This window comes from Schistocerca americana, chromosome 5 (assembly GCF_021461395.2).
Source record: "Schistocerca americana isolate TAMUIC-IGC-003095 chromosome 5, iqSchAmer2.1, whole genome shotgun sequence".
In the NCBI taxonomy this organism is placed as follows: Eukaryota; Metazoa; Arthropoda; class Insecta; order Orthoptera; family Acrididae; genus Schistocerca; species Schistocerca americana.
The window spans coordinates 242,444,212-242,468,745 of record NC_060123.1 but is presented as its reverse complement, the minus strand read 5'-3'; the positions used below and the strand labels follow the sequence as shown (position 1 = coordinate 242,468,745).

Sequence of the window (24,534 nt, the reverse complement as noted above, 5' to 3'; positions counted from 1 at the left end):
AAAGATGCTGTGAGTTCTGAGACAACCAACACCACTATAATTCTCAGGTGTGACGTTCAGTGAGAAAACTCTACCAGTAGACTTCAGACTTGGCAGGAAGTATAAAAGGAACTTTATTGTAGCAGATTTATCAAAGCTAATAGGAGCAGATTTCCTAGTTATTTTCAATTTGCTATGGAATATCAAGAATGGTTGTTTAATCAACAAAATTTCAGCCAGCATCATTAACGGCATCCAGGCACCTCATCGCACAAGACAGGTACAAGAATCAAAACACTTTTTATGAGGGTAGTTTGAAAAGTTCATGGAGTCACCACCACATGCCAGCGCTAGTGCAATGAGATTCCCATGTAATACCAGGTCATCCTTTATGAGTAAACACGTGATGCACCGATGCTATGGGTAGATATCTATAGTGTGGAAGTCTATCTGTTGTTGTTCCTGTGTAGTGGTTTGTGAAGGTGGAAAAAATTGAAATTCCAACAGTGATTACATAAGGTATTAAGAAACATATGAAGAAAAGGAATTCATGCTGATTTTCAGAACACGTTGGGAGACTCTGCTCCTTCACATTCAACTGTCATCATGTGGACAAATGAGTCTAAATTGGTCAGGACAACTTAGATGATACAAGAAGATGGTATCTGGTCTTTCGGACATGTCCGAAACAATGGCTACCATTGGTGATATTGCAGCTCTTGAAGAATGAAATTACAATGAATCCAGACCATTAGCTGCTTACAGGCATTGATAAATATCAATGGAGACAGTTGAAAATGTGTGCCCCAAGTGCAACTCGAACCTGGGATCTCCTGCTTACATGGCAGACGCTCTATCTGACTGAGCCATTGAGGACACAGAGTATAGTGCGACTGCAGGGACTTATCTCTGCCATGCTCCCCATGAGACCCACACTTCCAACTTACTGTTCACACACTACATTTGTAGTGCCCCTGCCCACTATACACATTACTCGTGGCAGTATCTGACATCTGACTTGTCTGAAAGAACAGATACCATCTTCATATAGATAAGGCTTACCAGCCAATGATCTTCTTCAGTGTGAATGCACTCATATTGCCCAAACTCTTACAGGAATTGGTAGATTAACTGCCACGAGTAATGAGTATTGTGGGCAGGGGCACTACAAATGTAGTGTGTGGACAGTAAGTTGGAAGTGTGGGTCTCAAGGGGAGCATGCCAGAGATAAGTCCCTGCAGTTGCACTATCCTCTGTGTCCTCAATGGCTCAGTCGCATAGAGTGTCGCCCATGTAAGCAGGAGATCCCGGCTTCGAGTCCTGGTCGGGGCACACATTTTCAACTGTCCCCGTTGATATTTATCAACTCCTGTAAGCATCTAATGGTCTGGATTCATTATAATTTCATACTTAGATGATAATCTGTGTAATGGTTGGCCAATATGTGCCACTATCGCAGAAATTATTGCAGATGTGCATAATAGGTCATGGAAGGTCATCAGCTGAAAGTGCAAGAAATTGATGAAGCTGGAGAGCTGTCATCTGAACAGGCATATCACATTTTAACAGTGGAATTTGATATGAGAACTTATCTGCTAGATGGGAGTCACTGCAGGAGTGCAGCAGAATGGAAACATCCAAACATTGTATGACCGATTATAAGAGCAATCACCGATATTTTTTGAGCCAGTTTGTGAGCACAGCAAAAATTTGGGTCCACTACTACACCCCAGAGACAAAACAACGGTCAAAGCAATTGACACATGTTGATTTACCACCACCAAATTATGCAAAGGCAACACGGTCAGCCAGAAAGACCATGGCGTCAGTTTTCTGAGATGCAAATGGAATTCTGCTGAAAGATTATCTTTCACTGATCACACAATTATGGGACAACCATTTATTCCCCAATTTCAAAATTTTCCTCAGTGGACAGAGATTCTCTTCAAATGAAGAACTTACACCCAAAGTTGACGGATATTTTGCAAGCCTGCCTGAGGTGGGATGAAGACATTTGAGCTTCACAGGACCAAATGCGTTAGTGTACAGGGTGGCTACATTGAAAAACAGAGACATTTTGCTGAGATCAGTCATTTGGTTGGTTGGTTCGTAGACTGGTTGATTTGGGGGAGGGGACCTAACAGCAAGGTCATCGGTCCTATTGGATTAGGGAAGGAAGTCGGCCCAAAAGAACCATCCCAGCATTTGCCTGAAGTGATTTAAGGAAATCATGGAAAACCTAAATCAGGGTTTGTACCATCATCCTCCTGAATGTGAATCCAGTGTGCTAACTACCACTCCACCTTGCTTGGTGATTAGTCATTTCTTTCTATTCCATTCAGAGTACTTTTCAAACTACCCTCACACATAGCTGCTTTCACAGTTCCCATCAATCACTATGCCACATAGAGAGAGAAAAGCTTTGAAACACAACATGAGACATTTTATCAAGACTACACCGGGCCAACCAGTACCCGTATGCCTGCAGAAAATACCAATTGATTGCCTGGCAGTAGCCAAAAGGGGATTTGACAAGCAACTACTGGATGGCATTATTTGACCCTTTGACAGTCCTTGTGCATCCCTTTGCATTTTCTCCCCAAGAAAGATAAAATGTGGAGACAATGTCGTGATTCCAAGCACTAAACACAAGGACAATATTACATAAAGTACCTGGTAACTAATCTGCACGAACTAACAGCTTATTAAAACGATCACATTTTTTTTTTTTAGAATAGTGGTTTATGCAAGAGCTTCTATGTAGATTCCAGACGCTGCAGAGGGCAGATCCAGGACTGCCATAATTACCCATTTTGATCTTTCTGAAGATGTTTACTTTACCCAGACAGCTATGTCGGTAGTGTAGTTTCCACAATGAAATAATGTCTCAAATCCAGCAGAGAATCCAAAGAGAATAAGGCAGTACGTAAAGTACATCAGCAGCAAGCACAGTCAATACCAACACTGTGCGATATCAATGGTAATGTTACTGACGACAGTACCACTAAAGCAAAGTTACTAAATAGGGTTCTCCAAGACTCCTTCATCAAAGAAGACAACATAAATATTCCAGAATTCAGATCAAGAACAGTTTCCAATATGAATAACATAGAAGTAGATATCCTCAGTGTAGCAAAGCAGCTTAAATCACTTAATAAAGGCAAGTCTTCTGGTCCAGATTGTATATCAATTGGGTACTTTTCAGAGTAAGCTGATATAATAGCTCCATATTCAGAAATTGTTTATAACCTCTCACTCAATAAAAGATCTGTACCTAAAGACTGGAAAGTTTCAAAGGTCACACCAATAGTCAAGAAAGGAAACAGGAGTAATCCACTGACTTACAGACCCATATCTCTAGCGTCAATTTGCAGTAGGATTTTGAAACATATATTATGTTTCAATATTATGAAACATTTGCTTGGAAAATATCATTCTTAGGAAATATTACTATCTCTTTATGCTCATGAAGTAAAGAGTGCTACTAACCAGAGATCTTAAATTGTTCATATTTCTGATTTTCCAATAGGCTTCTGACACTGTTCCTCTCAAGCAAAGTCTTATCAAATTGCTTGCCTATGGAGCATCATCTTAGTTGTACAACTGGATTTTTGATTTTCTGTCTGAAATGTCACAATTCATAGTGACTGACATAAAGCCATCAACTAAAACAAAAGTGATATCTGACATTCCCAAAGGAATTTTTATATAGCCTCTGTTGTTCCTAATCTACACTCCTGGAAATTGAAATAAGAACACCGTGAATTCATTGTCCCAGGAAGGGGAAACTTTATTGACACATTCCTGGGGTCAGATACATCACATGATCACACTGACAGAACCACAGGCACATAGACACAGGCAACAGAGCATGCACAATGTCGGCACTAGTACAGTGTATATCCACCTTTCGCAGCAATGCAGGCTGCTATTCTCCCATGGAGACGATCGTAGAGATGCTGGATGTAGTCCTGTGGGACGGCTTGCCATGCCATTTCCACCTGGCGCTTCAGTTGGACCAGCGTTCGTGCTGGACGTGCAGACCGCGTGAGACGACGCTTCATCCAGTCCCAAGTGAGACGACGCTTCATCCAGTCCCAAACATGCTCAATGGGGGACAGATCCGGAGATCTTGCTGGCCAGGGTAGTTGACTTACACCTTCTAGAGCACGTTGGGTGGCACGGGATACATGCGGACGTGCATTGTCCTGTTGGAACAGCACGTTCCCTTGCCGGTCTAGGAATGGTAGAACGATGGGTTCGATGACGGTTTGGATGTACCGTGCACTATTCAGTGTCCCCTCGACGATCACCAGTGGTGTACGGCCAGTGTAGGAGATCACTCCCCACACCATGATGCCGGGTGTTGGCCCTGTGTGCCTCGGTCGTATGCAGTCCTGATTGTGGCGCTCACCTGCACGGCGCCAAACACGCATACGACCATCATTGGCACCAAGGCAGAAGCGACTCTCATCGCTGAAGACAACACGTCTCCATTCGTCCCTCCACTCACGCCTGTCGCAACACCACTGGAGGCGGGCTGCACGATGTGGGGGCGTGAGCGGAAGACGGCCTAACGGTGTGCGGGACCGTAGCCCAGCTTCATGGAGACGGTTGCGAATGGTCCTCGCCGATACCCCAGGAGCAACAGTGTCCCTAATTTGCTGGGAAGTGGCGGTGCGGTCCCCTACGGCACTGCGTAGGATCCTACGGTCTTGGCGTGCATCCGTGTGTCGCTGCGGTCCGGTCCCAGGTCGACGAGCACGTGCACCTTCCGCCGACCACTGGCGACAACATCGATGTACTGTGGAGACCTCACGCCCCACGTGTTGAGCAATTCGGCGGTACGTCCACCCGGCCTCCCGCATGCCCACTATACGCCCTCGCTCAAAGTCCGTCAACTGCACATACGGTTCACGTCCACGCTGTCGCGGCATGCTACCAGTGTTAAAGACTGCGGTGGAGCTCCGTATGCCACGGCAAACTGGCTGACACTGACGGCGGCGGTGCACAAATGCTGCGCAGCTAGCGCCATTCGACGGGCAACACCGCGGTTCCTGGTGTGTCCGCTGTGCCGTGCATGTGATCATTGCTTGTACAGCCCTCTTGCAGTGTCCGGAGCAAGTATGGTGGGTCTGACACACCGGTGTCAATGTGTTCTTTTTTCCATTTCCAGGAGTGTATATAAATGATTCAGGGGACAATATGAACAGCCCTCTTAGATTGTTTGCAGAGGATGCTGTCATTTATCATTCAGTAGTGTCATCAGAAGATCAAAACCAAATGACTAATGATGAAAAGTGTGAGGTCATCCACATGAGTACTAAAAGGAATCTGTTAATTTTGGTTACACAATAGATCACACAATTCTAAAGGCCGTCAAGTCAACTAAAATTTTAGGGATTACTATTATGAACAACTTAAACTGCAACCATCACATAAATGATTTTGTGGGGAAGGTGAACTAAAGATGGCATTCTATCGCCAGAACACTTAGAAGATGCAACAGGTCTATTAAAAAAACTGCCTACACTATACTTGTCCGTCCTCTTCCAGAATACTGCTGTGCAGTATGGGATGCCTATCAGATGCAACTGACAGAGGACATTAACAAAGTTCAGAGAAGGCAGCCTGTTTTGTATTAACATGAAATAGGGAGTGACTGTCATGGGAAGGACATGTGAATTGGAACAACAATAATCAAAACAAGGGTGTTTTTCATTGTTACAAGATCGTTTCATGAAATTTCAATCACCAACTTTCTCCTCCAAATGAAAAAATATTTTGTTGACACCAATCTAAGTAGGGAAAAATGATTATTGTAATAAAATATGAGAAATCAGAGAGCACACAATAAAAATTTAAGTGTTCATTTTTCCTGCATACTGAAACGGTACAGAAAGCTTGTTCAATGAACCCTTTGCCAAGCACTTAAGTGTGGATTGCAATTAGTCATGTAGATGCAGACTGTTTTTGGGTTTAGATGCTCAGTCCAGATGTAGCAACAGTTTACTGAGAAAGTTTTGCATGGGCTATACTTCTGTTTTACGATGTACTGATTTTTTTCCAGAACATCAAGCGAACATGGAGAACATTTGAGGCAGGTTTTCCAATGCTTCAGTGACTATGGTGTAACCTTCAATAACAGGAAGTGTGTACTAGGACAAAAAAAGTAGCGTTTTGGAATGTTTGGTTATAGCATCAGAAATTTCTGCATTACTGGGAAAGGTGCAGCCTACACAGCAAGCACTACCTTCTACTACATACCAAGAATAAGTGTTGTCAATGTGACACTTTTATCACACCCTGATTCTTTGACTGTTGTGGCAGATGACAGTCAAACAATAATATGTGAAGTTTTTCAACAATACCTTAACTCTGTTTGGCAGTACATTGCATTTTGTCGGCAAACTGAGTGCACGGGCAGACGGGGAGGCAGAATGGAGAGTGTATGACTGCAAGTTGCTAGTAGCTTTTGAAGCCATCAATGAGGTACTTCTGGACACTAAGGATTTCACTATATTCAATGATCGCAAATCCCTAACATCTATTTTCAAGCAATGCAGCAAATACAATTTTCCTAGGCAATACAGGGAAACATAATTTATAGCACAATTGATGACTGACACAGTATACATCAGTGCCACAGAACTTTTCTGCACATTACCTTTCAGGTGTAAACAGTGTACAACAAAGCATTAATTTTCATGAGTTAGTGACTGTGCAAGGCAATGACACACAGTTGTAAGATTTCCTCTCAAATAGGACAACTGGTCTCCAACTAGTGTAAATATGGCAACTAAATTCAAGCTGAAAATTTGGTACAACATCTCTAGAGGAAGACACCGCCATTTTGTACCCACAACCTATCCCAGGCAAGCATTTTGGAGTGTTCATGGTCTGACACATCCAGATATAAAAAACATGGTGTGTATACTGGCACAGCATTTTTTGTGGCCTGACATAAACAAACACCGTAAGACATAGTCACAGGAATAAAGTGGAACATCATGTCCAACCCCCCCCCCCCCCCTCCCTTTTGGGGACATTTCCCAACAGGTGTGAAAGATTTGTGCAAGCATGTGTTGACTTGGGGGATGGGTTGTTTGGTGGAAGAGACCAAACAGTGAGGTCATTGGTCTCATCAGATTAGGGAAGGATGGGGAAGGAAGTCGGTCGTGCCCTTTCAAAGGAACCATCCAGGCATTTGCCTGGAGCGATTTAAGGAAATCACGGAAAACCTAAATCATGATGGCCGTACGCGGGATTGAACCATCGTCCTCCCGAATGCGAGTCCAGTGTGCTAACCACTGCGCCACCGCGCTCGGTCTAGTTGACTTGGTAGGGTCACAATAGCCATCAGAGGGATTCTGCTGCCTGTTTACACGTAGGGCAGACATTGATCCTACCATTGATATTTCAGCCGAGACAATGGCAAAGACCTTTTTCAGCACATGGATAGCACATTTTGGTGTTCAATACATGGAAGAACTGATAGATGTAGACAGTTTGAGTCAATTCTGTTCCAAAAACTAGCCAAGCTGTGTGAGTTGTACCACCATAAAACTACCAGCTATCACCCACAAAGTAATGGATAAGGCCTTGAAGGCAGCTGTAATATGCCATGAGGACAAATGGACACAGACCCCACCATTAGTTTTACTGGACTTACACACTGCTTGCAAGTCTGACACTGGCACATCTGTTGCAGAAATAGTATATGGCAGAATATCTACATCCCAGTTGATTTCATCAAAGATGTGATGTCTATGACTACAGGGACCAACTCAATGGCAAAGTTTATCACTCACAAACAGTTACAACAACAGATATTTTGATTGGGAACACTCCCAGAGACGTGAGATGTAACTTGCTCAACTTTTATCCGCAAGGATTTCAAATAGTGTACTCATAGTAGCTCTGATTGGGCATTATCAAGCCACCATTGTGGTCATCGGCAACGGCCTTGCCGCAGTGGATACACCGGTTCCCGTGAGATTACCGAAGTTATGCGCTGTCGGGCGTGGTCGGCACTTGGATGGGTGACCGTCCAGGCCGCCATGCGCTGTTGCCATTTTTCGGGGTGCACTCAGCCTCGTGATGCCAATTGAGGAGCTACTCGACCGAATAGTAGCGAGTTCGGTCAAGAATACCATCATAGCGACCGGGAGAGCGGTGTGCTGACCCCACGCCCCTCCTATCCGCATCCTCCTCTGAGGATGACACGTCGGTCGGATGGTCCCGGTAGGCCACTCGTGGCCTGAAGATGGAGTGCTTTTATTGTGGTCATCATATTTGGGGTCTTAGGGGGTATTACACAGAGACACACACATACAAAATGGAAAACCTATTATGCTCTCTGATGATTCCCAAGCCTTCAACCAAGAGATAACATAGAGCACCTATGGCTCTGAAAAAAACAACACCAGGTTTGCTTCCCCCAGCATCTCAACAAACAACTTTGCAAGAGCAAACACCACAGAGGCAGACCCCACCATTCATCTCACACTTAAGACAGGGAGGCTGGGTGGCACAGGATGGTGAATCAATGTGGCAGCAATGGAAGCAGAAAGGTCCCATTGTAGCGAAGTACAGTTATATTTTTGACATCTCTTGACTGTTTATTCCCAGTTTTCTAAATATATATTCTTTGGTTCAATATTTTTGTTATCTCAGTGAAGTTACGAACAATGATAATGAAGCCCTTCAGTATTCAGCATTTTTTTTTTCCCCCGAATATGCATTAACTGTGGCTGATAAATGGGAATTTCACAAAAATATGTCGTTTTTTGACATTATGAATGGGGAGACATGTGATCTGCTGATTTAAAATGTGTGGATAAAAATCTTACATCAAGAACACAAATTTTCTTTATTGACTACCAGTTTTGGCAGACTATTTTTCACAAAATTAGTCGTCAACAAAATCAGGTATGCATATTTATTGCAACTGCCATACTGTGGTACATTTCCTTCAGCAGAATTGTGTGACACAGCTGTCACTTGTTTATTGACTGTGAATTCAATGTCACAGAATAAGCTATCAAAGTCACACATCCTTTGGCAATAGGTGTTGCAGCTTTCAATGTTGCAACTGATTCATCACTTCTGTAATGACTGAGGCAACAAATTACTTCATTTATATGATATGAAAGCATTTTATTTCTGTGGAAGAATGAATCACAATTTAGTAAGAATATGCTGGGCTGGTAACATTAAAGAAAATTTCAAATTTCAGCATTTTTCAGGCTGCTTGACTTCATTACCCGTTCAAGAAACTGGGAACCTTGTTGTATGGCAACACTCAGGTTACACAAAAATCCACCAGATTCTTTGAATTAGCATCCACAACACTCCAATAGTTTTTATGATACCCAAGTATAAAAATGTATACACTGAGTTATCAGTATAGGGAGACAATGAAATATTTGCTAGAATGTGACAGATTCACAAGATGCCCATTTTACCACACACTGCCAGAGGCACCTGATTTTCAATAATCTATGCTTTGATATAAAATACGGACTCATATTTAATCACAGAACTTCTGAACTGATGAAAGCACAATAGCATTATTAATACAGCAATTTTTGTTTTCTCATCAGTTTCATTTAGGTTCAATTGGTTTTTGTTCAGTATTTCATCCTAGTTTCATTGTTCCACCCAGAAACTTTGTAATTATAATTACTGCCACATCGTCACACATCATGTTGATGTCGCAATCCTCATGGATTATTGATTTAATTTAATTTCTGCTGTTTATTTTCTGATTCACATAACATGTTAAAGTTGATTTTCGTCTCTTAATGTTCACACTTGGGAGAAACAAGTATTAGTAAAAAATGACAGTGAGACCAGTTTAAAAGTATAGACAGGAACAATTAAAATGAGAAAAGAACTTAACAATGTGTTCTCAAAACAGCAATGAAGGACAATAATGAGGAATTTCTCTCTCTCATCGAGCATTGCTCCGTCACCCTTGGCTGGGATGCTGAGAGTGGGTTCTTAAATTAATTTCTGATTTAGTGAGTCATTCTGACCCTACTTTCCATCTTATACATGAAGGAACCTCTGGTTCTTGTGTCTAGCTCCCCCTGTCACCATCTGATATGCAAAATTTGCTCTACCTACATGTATCAGAAAAGTTTTTTGAATATACTTATATAATTCATCTAACATTACATTTCAAATTAACTTGTTCTTCATATCATATATCAGAGAATAACATACCTTGGAATAACTGAGTACAGAGAAGTTGAGAGAATTCACCATCTTGCAGGAGAAAATAGTTTCTTAGACTTTCTAGATGGCTCAACAAAGATTCATCTTGTAAAAAGAACCTGGAAAAATATGAAGCACAGTAATACATGGGCACATAAACATGACAAGAATTCTGTCTAATACATGGGCACATAAATATGACAAGAATTCTGTCTCTCATTAACAGAGGTGAAAGTAAAGGTATACATTCAAATATATGGTAATATGTAATTTATTAAAAACAGAGATTCCATGACTTACCAAACGGGAAAGCGCTGGTAGATAGACACAATAAAAAAACACACAAACACACACACAAAATTTCAAGCTTTCGCAACCAACAGTTGCTTCGTCAGGAAAGAGGGAAGGAGAGGGAAAGACGAAAGGATGTGGATTTTAAGGGAGAAGGTAAGGAGTCATTCCAATCTCGGGAGCGGAAAGACTTACCTTGGGGAAAAAAAGGACAGGTATACACTAACACACACATACATATCCATCCACACATATACAGACACAAGCAGACATATTTAAAGGCAAAGAGTTTTGGCAGAGATGTCAGTCGAGGCGGAAGTGCTGAGGCAAAGATGATGTTGAATGACAGGTGAGGTATGAGTGGCGGCAACTTGAAATTAGCAGAGGTTGAGGCCTGGTGGATAACGGTAGAGAGGATATATTGAAGGGCAAGTTCCCATCTCCGGAGTTCTGATAGGTTGGTGTTAGTGGGAAGTATCCAGATAACCCGGACGGTGTAACACTGTGCCAGGATGTGCTGGGCGTGCACCAAGGCATGTTTAGCCACAGGGTGATCCTCATTACCAACAAACACTGTCTGCCTGTGTCCATTCATGTGAATGGACAGTTTGTTGCTGGTCGTTCACACATAGAAAGCGTCACAGTGTAGGCAGGTCAGTTGGTAAATCACGTGGGTGCTTTCACACGTGGCTCCGCCTTTGATCGTGTACACCTTCCGGGTTACAGGAGTGGAGTAGGTGGTGGTGGGAGGGTGCATGGGACAGGTTTTACACCAGGGGCAGTTACAAGGGTAGGAGCCAGAGGGTAGGGAAGGTGGTTTGGGGATTTCATAGGGATGAACCAAGAGGTTACGAAGGTTAGGTGGACGGCGGAAAGACATTCTTGGTGGAGTGGGGAGGATTTCATGAAGGATGGATCTCATTTCGGGGCAGGATTTGAGGAAGTCGTATCCCTGCTGGAGAGCCACATTTAATATATTTTTCCCATGTGGAATGTTTCTTTCTATTTTAGTAATACGTAATTTGAAAGATAATGAGTTATCAAAGCTAAAAGTTCTTCATACTCAAGACCAACAGTACTAATAAATGCTGAAGGTTGAAAATCACTTGGAACTATTCATTCAGCAATTTAAACAATGTGTTTTGTAAATCCCATCATCACGGAGAGCTCTCAGGGATTTGGAATGAGTTAAGTCATTAAAAGGCCATGTCTGTTAAGTAAACTTACAACAAATTATGATTTGTGGTAATGTTTTCATTCTGATAATTACAGGAACTACTTTATACAGAGATAATGATGAAACAAAATATTATGAAAGCATGCTAAATGAAGTGTTGGTCCACCTTTAGAACATAACAAAGCAGCGATTCTGAGTAGTTTGGTTTCAACATGTCCTTGCTAGGTTTCTGGAGGAATGAGGAACCAGATGTCTATGCACAGGTCACACAATTCCTGTAAATTATGGACTGGTGGTTTGCAGAAGTGTTGCTGGTAACCCACATATTTTCCATCAGGTTCAGATCAAGCAAATTCAATGGCCAAGACATCAACGTAAGTACATTATAATGCTCCTCAATCCTATGTAGCATTATTCTGGTCTCATGACATGGACAGTTATTCTGTTAGAAGATGACAGAAGGGGTGCAGGTGCTCTGCAATTAAGATTCATGTGGTCTGCAGCCGCGATGGCGCCTTTGATTACTACCACATGTCCCTTGAATGTCCAGGTGAATGTCTTCCATTGCATAATACTGATACCATTGGCCTGTGTCCATGGTGCTGTGCATATTTTGAGCCACTGTTTATCTGAACCACTGTGTATCTGCACATGGCCATCGCCTCACTGCAATGGTAATTCAGAATGTCATTGGATCAACGTACAGGCAGGGGCCAGCTGCCGTGGGGGCCATATTCAATGTTTCATGAATGGTATGCTCTGAAACACTTGTGCCTGCACTTGCATTGTACTTTGCCATCATATTGTCTACAGATTGCTGTCTGTTCTGCTTCACAGTGTGGGCAAGTCTCCAACCTCAAGTTTCCAGTCAATAGGAGTACTGCACAATTGCTGTATTGGTCATTAAATAAGACACCACCAGCTGATAAACCAATGGCTTTATCTGATGCATTTTGGGTAGAACCCATCTTCACATTGTCTGCAAACCTAAAATACACAGCAAATGTAATACACATAATATCCAAGAGTAAGAAACTACAAGTATCATCAAAAATTAAGCACCTGAAATATACACTGTGAACATCTTGGTGATCAGATATGTAAAGACAGCATGTAACAAACAAAGCTGTCATGGCAAACTAACTGACTAGCTACAATGTGATAACCACGAAGACAACTGAAGCCATCAGAGGACGGTGATAAATACAAAAGTAGTGCCACATAGCAACAAAAGCAGAAACAATTCTATTATTTTTCATAAGAAATGTAGTCTTCAAAACTAAACCTTTACAAAATGTGAATAACAAAATGAGTGAAGAACATAAATTTACAGTTATGTAGAAGATAGCATTGATAAGACAGACGTACATGCAAAATGACAGATAAACAGAATAAATGTCATGGAACAGTTACATAAATTCAAACCTTCACCCAAAATTACATGAATAAAACAAGTGAAGGAAGGCTGTTTAATAACATACAATGAAATACAAATAATAAGAGCAATCGTAAGATAGAGCAAGGACCCAAACACTCACAAGATTTGATGAGGGAGATTTGCAAGTAAAACTCATTAAAAGATAAGGTTATAATAGAGGGAAACATTCCACGTAGGAAATATATATCTAAAAACAAAGATGATGTGACTTACCAAATGAAAGTGCTGGCAGGTCGACAGACACACAAACAAACACACAAAATTCAAGCTTTCGCAACAAACTGTTGCCTCATCAGGAAAGAGGGAAGGAGAGGGAAAGACGAAAGGATGTGGGTTTTAAGGGAGAGGGTAAGGAGTCATTCCAATCCCGGGAGCGGAAAGACTTACCTTAGGGGGAAAAAAGGACGGGTATACACTCGCACACACACACGTATCCATCCACACATATACAGACACAAGCAGAATACAACTACAACAGTAAAACTAATCAAATAGAAAAGGAATATATGAATTGATTTTTGGTCCAGATTCTGCTTACTTTTTGGTAAAATCACCTCATGTGAGCACAAATTTAAGAATCAGAGCTGTGTATGTCAATGTGTTGCTAGATGCTCCACAACACAAGTGGAATCTTTTGAGTTATTAAAGCTGATTTAGGACTGCTTTTGTTGTGTTGTACAGCCATAAAACAACAAAACTGTTAATAAGTTTCAATTGACATCTCATCAGTGAGACAATGAATTGCAGATGGAAGGCTACAATGATGAATGGAAGGTAGCAATGTACCCACTAGTAGACTTTCAGCCCTCACCCCTTCTGCCTTCCCATAGCAAGGTCACAGACATCTTGAAAGAAGAGAAGTTTTTTGTTTGCAGTTCAATAACAATGCAAAGCTTCTGATGAATTAACATAAGGAACAGGTGTAAAACACTGTCCTATCAGTACTGATTTAATCTTTACGGTGAAGATAAAGGTCCTTTAGAATAAGAATGTCAGTAAAATGAAAATGGGTTTCTTGTAAATAAAGGTATTACTCGGATCTGCCCTTCCCTTGAGAGCTTTAGTTCCTGCATAGAACTTCGGACTCTATATAACTTACACAAAAATATGGGAATCATTTACTGACTGTATTTCACCTCCCTCTGTTCTACAATTCAGGAAATTCTGAAATGATTAAAAGAAGAAAGGTGTAAAGATAATGGGAGTATATGTATTTATAAGTTATATTTCACACTTTCACAAGCAACCAATGTATTTGTGGTGAGTTTTGGCAACTGTAACTGTACTGCTACATCGATTTATGTAGTATCTTCAAGACTAAGGGTACTAATGAGAAATGCAGAAGGCTGCAGTGCTTTGTGTGACTTAGTGACCTTGGCATTGATATGTCTTTCACGTCTAGATTCTGAATACATTTTTATGCTCAGGAGAACTAGGTAAGTTCACCTCTGGGCCAGTTTGTCAACAAACCAACCACATGTCTGACAATTCAAATATGATGTTTATGACACCGCTGATTCACATTTTCCACAGTTTCTTTGTCTCTTTCATCTCAAGATGTAGTAGCAATATTTTGAAGCAGAACATTGAATTCTGGGTGCACAATTTGACCTTAAGACAAAATTAGTCTCAATGTGCTTAGGCAAACTTGATTGGCTGAAACAAAATGAAATTAAGTTCCCAGTAACCCTGGATCAACTGCTAAACATCTTCTTTGGTATAGCCCCATGCATTTCCTTCCATCCTTCTTGCAATAATGAATTTTAAAATGGAGTAGATCATTACAAGATACAGAATGTCTGCAAATATATAGGGGATGCAAAGTGTCACTGTGAGATTTCATGAAGCATATTTGAATTTAAAAAGATGGTAGCTTTATGGGATGTTCAGGTTTCCACAAAAGATGAACCCATGAAGAACTTACCCAATAAGTTTAAAAGTTTTAGTAATATGTTTAAATGGCTCTGAGCACTATGGGACTCAACTGCTGTGGTCATAAGTCCCCTAGAACTTAGAACTACTTAAACCTAACTAACCTAAGGACAGCACACAACACCCAGCCATCACGAGGCAGAGAAAATCCCTGACCCCGCCGGGAATCGAACCCGGGAACCCGGGCGTGGGAAGCGAGAACGCTACCGCACGACCACGAGATGCGGGCGTAATATGTTTAAATGGTCATTTCCTCTCTCATATCCAAAAACATATCATCACACATTGAGGGTGGTTTGTTGCTGATTACTACTGTGGTGTAACATTGTGCTCTTCGGAAAAATAAGTTCCACTTTCATCCTCTTAGGCCAATGAAAGATGTTCATGAGAAGTGAAAACACAGTTCAGGTAGTTGTTAAGTGTAGAATGCCCCACTGTGCACAATCTAGTTTTATGTAAGTCACATCAGCTCCAGACACTGACAAGGCGTAGTGGCAGATAAACCTCTCCACCTGCTGTGGTAGAGGCCTTACTCTTTAGATGTCACAGCTTGGCAGTGCTTTGGAGATCAAGGCACAAAAAGATGCATGCAAGAATGTAAACAATCATAAAACAACTGAAGAATCATTATAGGAACTGTTTTTCTTCTCATTGCTAATATCAAAGCAAGGCATATGCATGTAATAGTCTATCATGAGCTACATAGTGAGAGAGATCTATTCGCCCATCACTGTAATTGAAGCTGTATACAAAAACACAGAAGAATTACCATTAAGCTATTTATGTCATTCAGTTGCTCGAACAGATATCTACATCTACATCTACATCTACATCCATACTCCGCAAGCCACCTGACGGTGTGTGGCGGAGGGTTTGATCTGCAACAAGGTGAAGAAGTCCAATGGTACAGTTCTGTGGCACTGTGTAACAGGACCACTAAAGGAATTAACTTCAAGTATAGCAACTGGAAATTAAATATTAGGTAAAGTTGACAGAAGCACATCAGGGTGACAGAACATACATGAGGTACAATTACAAACCAACCACATAACCCCGCATTTTGGTGCACTAAGTGCAGGACATGAATAAGAGGTGCAAAAGAAGAGAGTTGTTGCAGAAATAAGAATTTTTAATAAATAATGGTAGAAAATATGAAATTGCCCAGAGCAAACAAAGTAAACACTGCAGAAGATATAAGTCAACATTGGTTAAAACCAAAGACATGTGAATTGTCACAAAAGACAACTTTTTAGCTAACCCTAGAAATGAGGTCAATAGCAAAAAATATCTGCATGTTTAAGTAACTTTTGATATGTGAGTAAAGAAACATTTTGTCAACAACACATAAGAATTTCGTGAGGTGATTTTGAGGCTACAAGTGCGGAGCAGCTTCCGATGGTATCTCGTCGGTGACCAACAGACACAACAACAATGAATTTGTCAACAACAAAGAAGAATTTAGTGTGGCGATTTTGAGGCTACAAGTGCAGAGTGGCTTCCAATGGTATCTCGTTGGTGACCAACAGAAACAACAACAATGAATCTTTAATTCACAGTGCAGTAACCAGTCAGATGACTGCACAACTACTGTACAGAGGTGTGTCACTACATTACTTCACCTACAGACGAGGCGTCAACAGTGTGGTGCAGCTACCTGTATGACAAATTACATGAGCAGTACATTGTACTGATTTCAGAATTCTATTTGGTACTAGTATATTGTGTAAAAAAAGTTCTTGGAACACACACTCCTGGAAATGGAAAAAAGAACACATTGACACCGGTGTGTCAGACCCACCATACTTGCTCCGGACACTACGAGAGGGCTGTACAAGCAATGATCACACGCACGGCACAGCGGACACACCAGGAACCGCGGTGTTGGCCATCGAATGGCGCTAGCTGCGCAGCATTTGTGCACCGCCGCCGTCAGTGTCAGCCAGTTTGCCGTGGCATACGGAGCTCCATCGCAGTCTTTAACACTGGTAGCATGTCGCGACAGCGTGGACGTGAACCGTATGTGCAGTTGACGGACTTTGAGCAAGGGCGTATAGTGGGCATGCGGGAGGCCGGGTGGACGTACCGCCGAATTGATCAACACGTGGGGCGTGAGGTCTCCACAGTACATCGATGTTGTCGCCAGTGGTCGGCGGAAGGTGCACGTGCCCGTCGACCTGGGACCGGACCGCAGCGACGCACGGATGCACGCCAAGACCGTAGGATCCTACGCAGTGCCGTAGGGGACCGCACCGCCACTTCCCAGCAAATTAGGGACACTGTTGCTCCTGGGGTATCGGCGAGGACCATTCGCAACCGTCTCCATGAAGCTGGGCTACGGTCCCGCACACCGTTAGGCCGTCTTCCGCTCACGCCCCAACATCGTGCTGCCCGCCTCCAGTGGTGTCGCGACAGGCGTGAATGGAGGGACGAATGGAGACGTGTCGTCTTCAGCGATGAGAGTCGCTTCTGCCTTGGTGCCAATGATGGTCGTATGCGTGTTTGGCGCCGTGCAGGTGAGCGCCACAATCAGGACTGCATACGACCGAGGCACACAGGGCCAACACCCGGCATCATGGTGTGGGGAGCGATCTCCTACACTGGCCGTACACCACTGGTGATCGTCGAGGGGACACTGAATAGTGCACGGTACATCCAAACCGTCATCGAACCCATCGTTCTACCATTCCTATACCGGCAAGGGAACTTGCTGTTCCAACAGGACAATGCACGTCCGCATGTACCCCGTGCCACCCAACGTGCTCTAGAAGGTGTAAGTCAACTACCCTGGCCAGCAAGATCTCCGGATCTGTCCCCCATTGAGCATGTTTGGGACTGGATGAAGCGTCGTCTCACGCGGTCTGCACGTCCAGCACGAACGCTGGTCCAACAGAGGCGCCAGGTGGAAATGGCATGGCAAGCCGTTCCACAGGACTACATCCAGCATCTCTACGATCGTCTCCATGGGAGAATAGCAGCCTGCATTGCTGCGAAAGGTGGATATACACTGTACTAGTGCCGACATTGTGCATGCTCTGTTGCCTGTGTCTATGTGCCTGTGGTTCTGTCAGTGTGATCATGTGATGTATCTGACCCCAGGAATGTGTCAATAAAGTTTCCCCTTCCTGGGACAATGAATTCACGGTGTTCTTATTTCAATTTCCAGGAGTGTATTTCAATGGTTGGAGACATTGGTGTTAGAACAGTGTAATATTATATAAGTGCTGCTAAGTGAATATATTGTTGTCTACACTGTATGTCTGTTACCACATGCAAAAGGGAATAATTAATGTCCTCTATGAAAGAACAAGCAGAAAAATTAAAGAAATTAGATGAGGTGTCTAATAGTATTACAGATTTAAAAAATACAAGGAAAGGAGGTAAAAAGCAAATAAAATTTCTAATGTAGAAACACCAATATTAAATTTACTACAAAGTTACAGACTTAATTAAATTAACTGTGCAACTCAGTAAGAAACAGAGAGGGTAACCAGTTTAATGGAGTACATGATGAACATAAGACATTAATTAATCAAATCTCAGAGAAGTGAGAACAGATAGAAATGTCAGAACAAAATAAAGGACCTGGTGAAGTAATTTGTGCCCCAAACCCTTTAACTAGTTGGGAGGAACCTGAACAAGAACCTAGCAAACAAAAAAGACAGGAAGAAGTTGAATCTATCAGTGCTGCGCCTAGCTTTATGGGAAATACAGTAGAACACTAAAAAGAATGTTTGTGTCTTTGTGAATTTAATAAAGTCTGTGATGACCATACATACAATTATGAAAAATATTTAATCTGTAATGACTGTTCAGAACCAGATTTAAAGTTTGAATGCAATGTGTCTCATGAAGGTAATGATTACTAGCAGATATGTTAAAATATATACTGGTTTTAAATTTGATTTAAGTCAGCATATAAGTATGAACAGATGCAGGAATGGAGTATTAAGCTGTGACTGTGTGTTGTGTAAGTTGTTGGGTCATCTGCTGTTAGTTGAGGCAGCAGAGTTTGTAACAAATGGACTCTATGTTGGATAGGTTTCCTGCATCATGTAGATGCACTGTATTTGCTAATAAGATGTATATTGTTTGGTCCAAAGGATGGTGGTGAAGACATAAGCTGTATCTGTTCTACTACTATGGCAGAAGGTTGTAGTAATTAATGTAGGGTACATCACTGATCATTGGTGATGCAATGTCTCTCACATGGTTTAGTACAAGATGGTACGAACTTTAAATAATGGAAATCCAGGATGAAGTAATGACAGCATTATGATAAGGATACCCTGTCACTCACCATATAGAAGAGTTGTTCAGTCACAACAACACAACAAAAAGACTGCTCTACATTAGACCTTTGGCCAAAAGGCCTTCTTCTAAAGTAGGAAACACACATATCCACACGAGCACAACTTACACATGTGACCTCTGTCTCTGGCCACTAAGGCTGGGCTCAGTGAGTTGCTGTCTATAGTTGTTAGTTCATGCTGCCACCATACTTATTGCACTGACATTGCTTATACACCAGGAATAAAATCAGTCTCAGAACTTTTTGGACAGATGATGTTTAATGTTGCCAGCTTTGTCTCTCTGTCTCTCATGCATTAACATAGTTTCCATAGCGTTGTGTCAACTTTCTAATATTCTTGTTGTACAAGGCAGTCACCTATGCTTTCTCCAATTCTCTATGCTAATCTGCAGCACATTGTCTGTGCTAAAATGCTGTCTTCATAGCCAGCAGTTCATGTGAACAGAGATGAAACTCAGAGGGAGCCAAGTCTGGGCTGCATGGTGAGTGATTAAACATTTCTCATCGAAAACATTGCAGAAGCATCTTCACTGCTTCTGTAGTGTGTGGCTGAAAATTGTCATTAATAAGGAAATGCACGACAGTTACATTATGTGGGCTGCATAAAGTAGGAAAAATCTCTCAACAGGCACTCATACTTGGCAGGAGACACTATTCCTATGCATCTTTACATGTTCACTGTGCACTCACAACTGAAAAGAGTGACATGACATGATCAGCGGGCATGCTAGAGAGACAGTCCAACACATCTGTGCAAAGCCATACTAGAGACACAGCCCAACAAATCTGTGCACAGCTTCATCACATTTTCACAGTGGTTTCCATTGCATAACTGGTCGGACCTTAATAAATGAACAGCCCTCATACATTTTAATATTTTTGTCATGTTTGTTCTGTCTTTAAATTGAAATATTAAGAAGTAAGGCATATTGCACACAATTGTGCGTGAAATCTTGTGTTCTTCATTCATATGTTTCCCAGAATTACAATGTTCTCCAGTACAAAGACGTTTTTAATAGAGAGAAAATAGTCCCATATTAAAAGAGCAGGAAAATTCAGTAGTACTGAATATATTAAAACTGTAGTACATCCCACAATGAATGAAATACTTACTGAAGGAGAGCACCATTAACCAACTTGCTGTGTATGTACAGTGGTAATAGTACTGAGCGCTGAAGAGCTTCAGTTTCGAGTGTCTCAGTCTCTGGTTTGTAATGTACACTTTCTTGATTTAAACAACCATGAAAGAAGCGATCTGTAATATCCCTTATGGGAAATGGTGCTTCAGATGGCATTTCAAATGTCCATGAAGGATGCACAGCATTAAAAACACTTAAGCCATAGTATACTGGCTTGTCACTGACTGGTTCCCCCATTCCATTCAACTTCATAAACTCTGCAGGAGTTTTGCTGAGAAAAGATGATGCGTTGGTGTTATCATCATTCTTCAAAACACCGGTGAATGAAGCCTGGGAAACTGATGCCTCCCCTTGAAAGCATTTTACAACATTCTGGTTTTCTTGTCCAGAGTTACTTGTTAACTGATCTGAACTGGCTGGCAGTTCCACTGCTACTGCTATCCCATTTTCTTGTGATGTCAAACTACTATTTTCATTGCTTTTTTCCACCATAATGTGGCTGGAGTTTTGTACACCAACTGGGGATGAAACAGCTAAAAGACTCATTCCTTTTGTGGGTGATAATTCGGTTTCATATTCTGGTGCCAAAATATTGTTGACGCCATCATATCTAATTACATCTCCAGAAGTCACCAATGTAGTATCACCACTAAACTCTACATTTGTGTCTATAAAATTATGATTTATTTTATCAGTGATGGCACATGATTCACTATAAGCAGTGACATGGTCCGAATCTCCAGTCATATTCCACATTTCTGGAGTCTTGTTATACAGTGATGTTATATTGTTATTGCCTGTAATAATATCATATTCACTCCACATCATTTTGAATCTGTTACGTTCTGCATCAGTCACTAAGTCTTTGCAATCTTTCTGCTGATTTGTAACATTACTAGGAAGAGAGAGCGAAATGCCAAATTCGCTCTGTAGAACTTTGAGACGATTCTTCTGGGCATCTGACATTTCTTGCTTGTCTGCATTGCTTTCTAAAGAAACATTATCTACACATATGGGCTTTTCTGAGTTATCTATGCCGCCATTCTCAATTCTTTCCACATTCCTGGTAATGGTTGTGGAATAAGCTGGCACTAACTTCTCAGTGTCAATGTTTTTTACATTATTATTTGTTTGATCTGGAGTCTCTAAATGGTTTTTTACTCCATCGGGATTAAGATCAGTGCACATGTGCTGTTTAGTGTCCTCTTCCTGTGTTAATGCTGGGTACAAAGACTCATCTGATAAAAATTTCTTCCGCTTCTCATTCAGTTTCATTCTTCTCATGCACCACTCTGCTCGGAACTTTTTCCTGTCTGCTGCTTTTGACTGCTCTTCATAGAACATAATTATCTTCTCCCTGAAATATAAAGGCAAATTGTGCAAATAAAATTGCATTACAAATGACATGATTTGATAAACAGAAATACATGCAATTGCATCTTTCTCATCGTATTCCACTGATGAAGTTCTTCTCTGGTTATCAACCGAGTGGTGGTATCATCCTGTCACAACATTTCAATGAGTTTCATACCCATCTGACATCGCCAGAAGATGCTGGGTATGACACAAGATGCCGCAACTCAGCTGATAACCCGAGAAGAATTGATCAAACAGAAATACAGTTTTAAGCCTATAGACACATCTTCCATAAATAATATACACATTAAATGATATGTGCAAAATGTCAGTTAAATGGAAGCTGCAAACTCTTCTTAAGAAAAGATACTTACATGGCTGTATGATGATCATTTACAGGTTTGAAACTAACTATTTATTTTTTATTCAAGAATTTTTTTACAGTATTGGAGCTGTTAATGAGACAAAAGGCAGCCAACATTTCCTGAATGATTTCCTAATATAGCATTTAATTAATACTTTGAAGAAACTGTTTTCAAAAATGAATACAAAATAGATTAAGAAATATTTTAAATATGATCTTGGTACATGAGTGTGTTAAACTTTTTGAGCTATGTGAGATCCTGAAAGTACAGGAGCAGTAGAGGAGTCACTATGGAGAGAAATTTCTCATCTGCTTCAATTCTGCCAGTGCCCTACAACTATCACAGCTAATGTGTAATTCAGAGAAAATGCTCTCATTTATACTGACTTCTTTCTTCTCCTGCAGCCAAAGGAAAAGAAAGTTTTATTTTTTAAATAGACAAGAATATCCCTACATAATGCACTTCAATACTAATGTTCTAAGTGCTGACTTTTCAAACAAAAGTCATAAACTAGACAAATGACAAATTATTCTATCTGACTGTTGAAATATCAAAGTTATTTGCTTCAATGAACATTGGCTTATATCTGACAAAATTAAAATTCTTAATCGAATTAGCCAACAGCTTTTGCAGGTGAGAGAAATCACATGGAGACTCTTGCATACTTACTCATTCTGATATAAAATATGAAATAAGAAATGATTTTAATCATTTGAATGAAGAGAGTATATTTGAAAGCTGCTGTATCGAATTGAGGGGCCTAAACATCACAGTAGCTTCTATTTACAGAGTACCAGAGAAAGCTACAAATGAAGCTTTTGCGGTGAAATTTCATAGCCTGCTTGAAAAACTCAGTAAAGAAAAAAGGACAAAGATAATAATAGCTGCTGACTTCAATATTGATATTATAGTTGAAAGCAATGATATGTCCAACCTCACTGACTTAATAAAAAAAACTTCGGCTTCAACATTAACTTCATGCAACCCACTAGAGTAAATGCAGTCAGCTACCTGTATTCATAATATTCTAACAAATTATGTATTTGAAGATGTTTATAAAATTTACATAAATTTAGGAACCTCCGACCACTATGCATTATTCACTGAACTATCAAAAATTAAGAAACAAATTTCATGTAATAAAAACCGTACAGAAAGGAACTTCAATTACAAAAATTCAGTTATATTTAGAAATAAGTTAAGAGGGGTTGAATAGCCTTACAACAGCTGTATTTCCAATAACAGTGACTTTAAACAATGGAAAATCCAGGATGGAATGTAACAACATTATGAGAAGGAAAGTTGCTATTCACAATATAGCGGAGTTTCTGAGTCACAGATAGGCACAACAAAAAGATTTTCACACTTAAAGTTTTCGTCCAATGGCGTTTGTCAACAATAGACAAAAACACACACACACACACACACACACACACACACACACACACACACACACATGAAAATGCAACTCACACACACAACTGCTGTCTCAGGCAACTGAAACCACACTGCGAGCAGCAGAGCCAGTGCATGATGGGAGTAGTGACTGGGTAGGGGAAAGGAGGAGGCTGGGGCGGGGAGGGGGAGGGGTAGTATGGTGGGGATGGCGGACTGTGACATGCTGCAGGTTGGGCAGTGGGCAGGGAAGAGGTGGGCAGGGGGGAGGGAGGTAGCGGAAAAGGAGGGGAGGGAGGTAGCGGAAAAGGTGAGACATAGAGAGAAACAAATAAAAAAATAAAACAGTGGCTTGTGTGTCTATTGTTGACAAAGGCCATTGGCCCAAAAGCTTTACGTGTGACAATCTTTTTGTTGTGCCTATCCGTGATTCAGCATCTCCACTATATGGTGAGTAGCAACTTTCCTTCTCATAATATTGTTGCATTCCATCCTGGATGTTCCACTGTTTGATTTTTGCCTGATGACTTTTCTTCAATTCTAACCCAGTGCACTTCTCCTTTGTTATTATTTTCTTTTGAATTCTCAACAATTTTAGCGAGTTTTCGCTATCGTCGACTCCCTCAGATTTCATCTGGCTTCCCCCTTTTGCATCCATTTCATCCTTTTCGTATATATTCACACGTATTTGGTAGTATTTTTTTGAAATTTTTTGGACGCTATTCTACATTATTTATGTAATTTTTCGCATTTTTCCGCCACCATGGATCCTTGCTCCTACCATCTGCGTCAATACAGAAAAGTCTCCTTATCCCTAGACAGATGTCAGTCCCAAATACCGTTCCTGCATTGTTGCTTGGCTAGTGGAATGCCCCCTAATGGCCTTACCATCAAATTACCCATCTCTGGCTGCCACCCCTCCTTCCGCAATG

At 41.2% G+C, this 24,534-nt stretch overlaps 1 protein-coding gene across 1 annotated transcript in view; it reads right to left on the bottom strand.

Annotated features, from left to right (window-relative positions):
* Positions 1–24,534, bottom strand: part of LOC124616790 (gamma-tubulin complex component 6) — a 254,299-nt gene that overhangs the window by 40,931 nt on the left and 188,834 nt on the right. Inside the window, exons 13-14 of the mRNA XM_047145205.1 lie at positions 20,461–21,843; positions 10,210–10,319 (exon numbers count right to left, since the gene is read on the bottom strand). Coding sequence (XP_047001161.1) covers positions 10,210–10,319; positions 20,461–21,843 — 1,493 coding nt within the window. The remainder of the gene's footprint in view (positions 1–10,209; positions 10,320–20,460; positions 21,844–24,534) is intronic.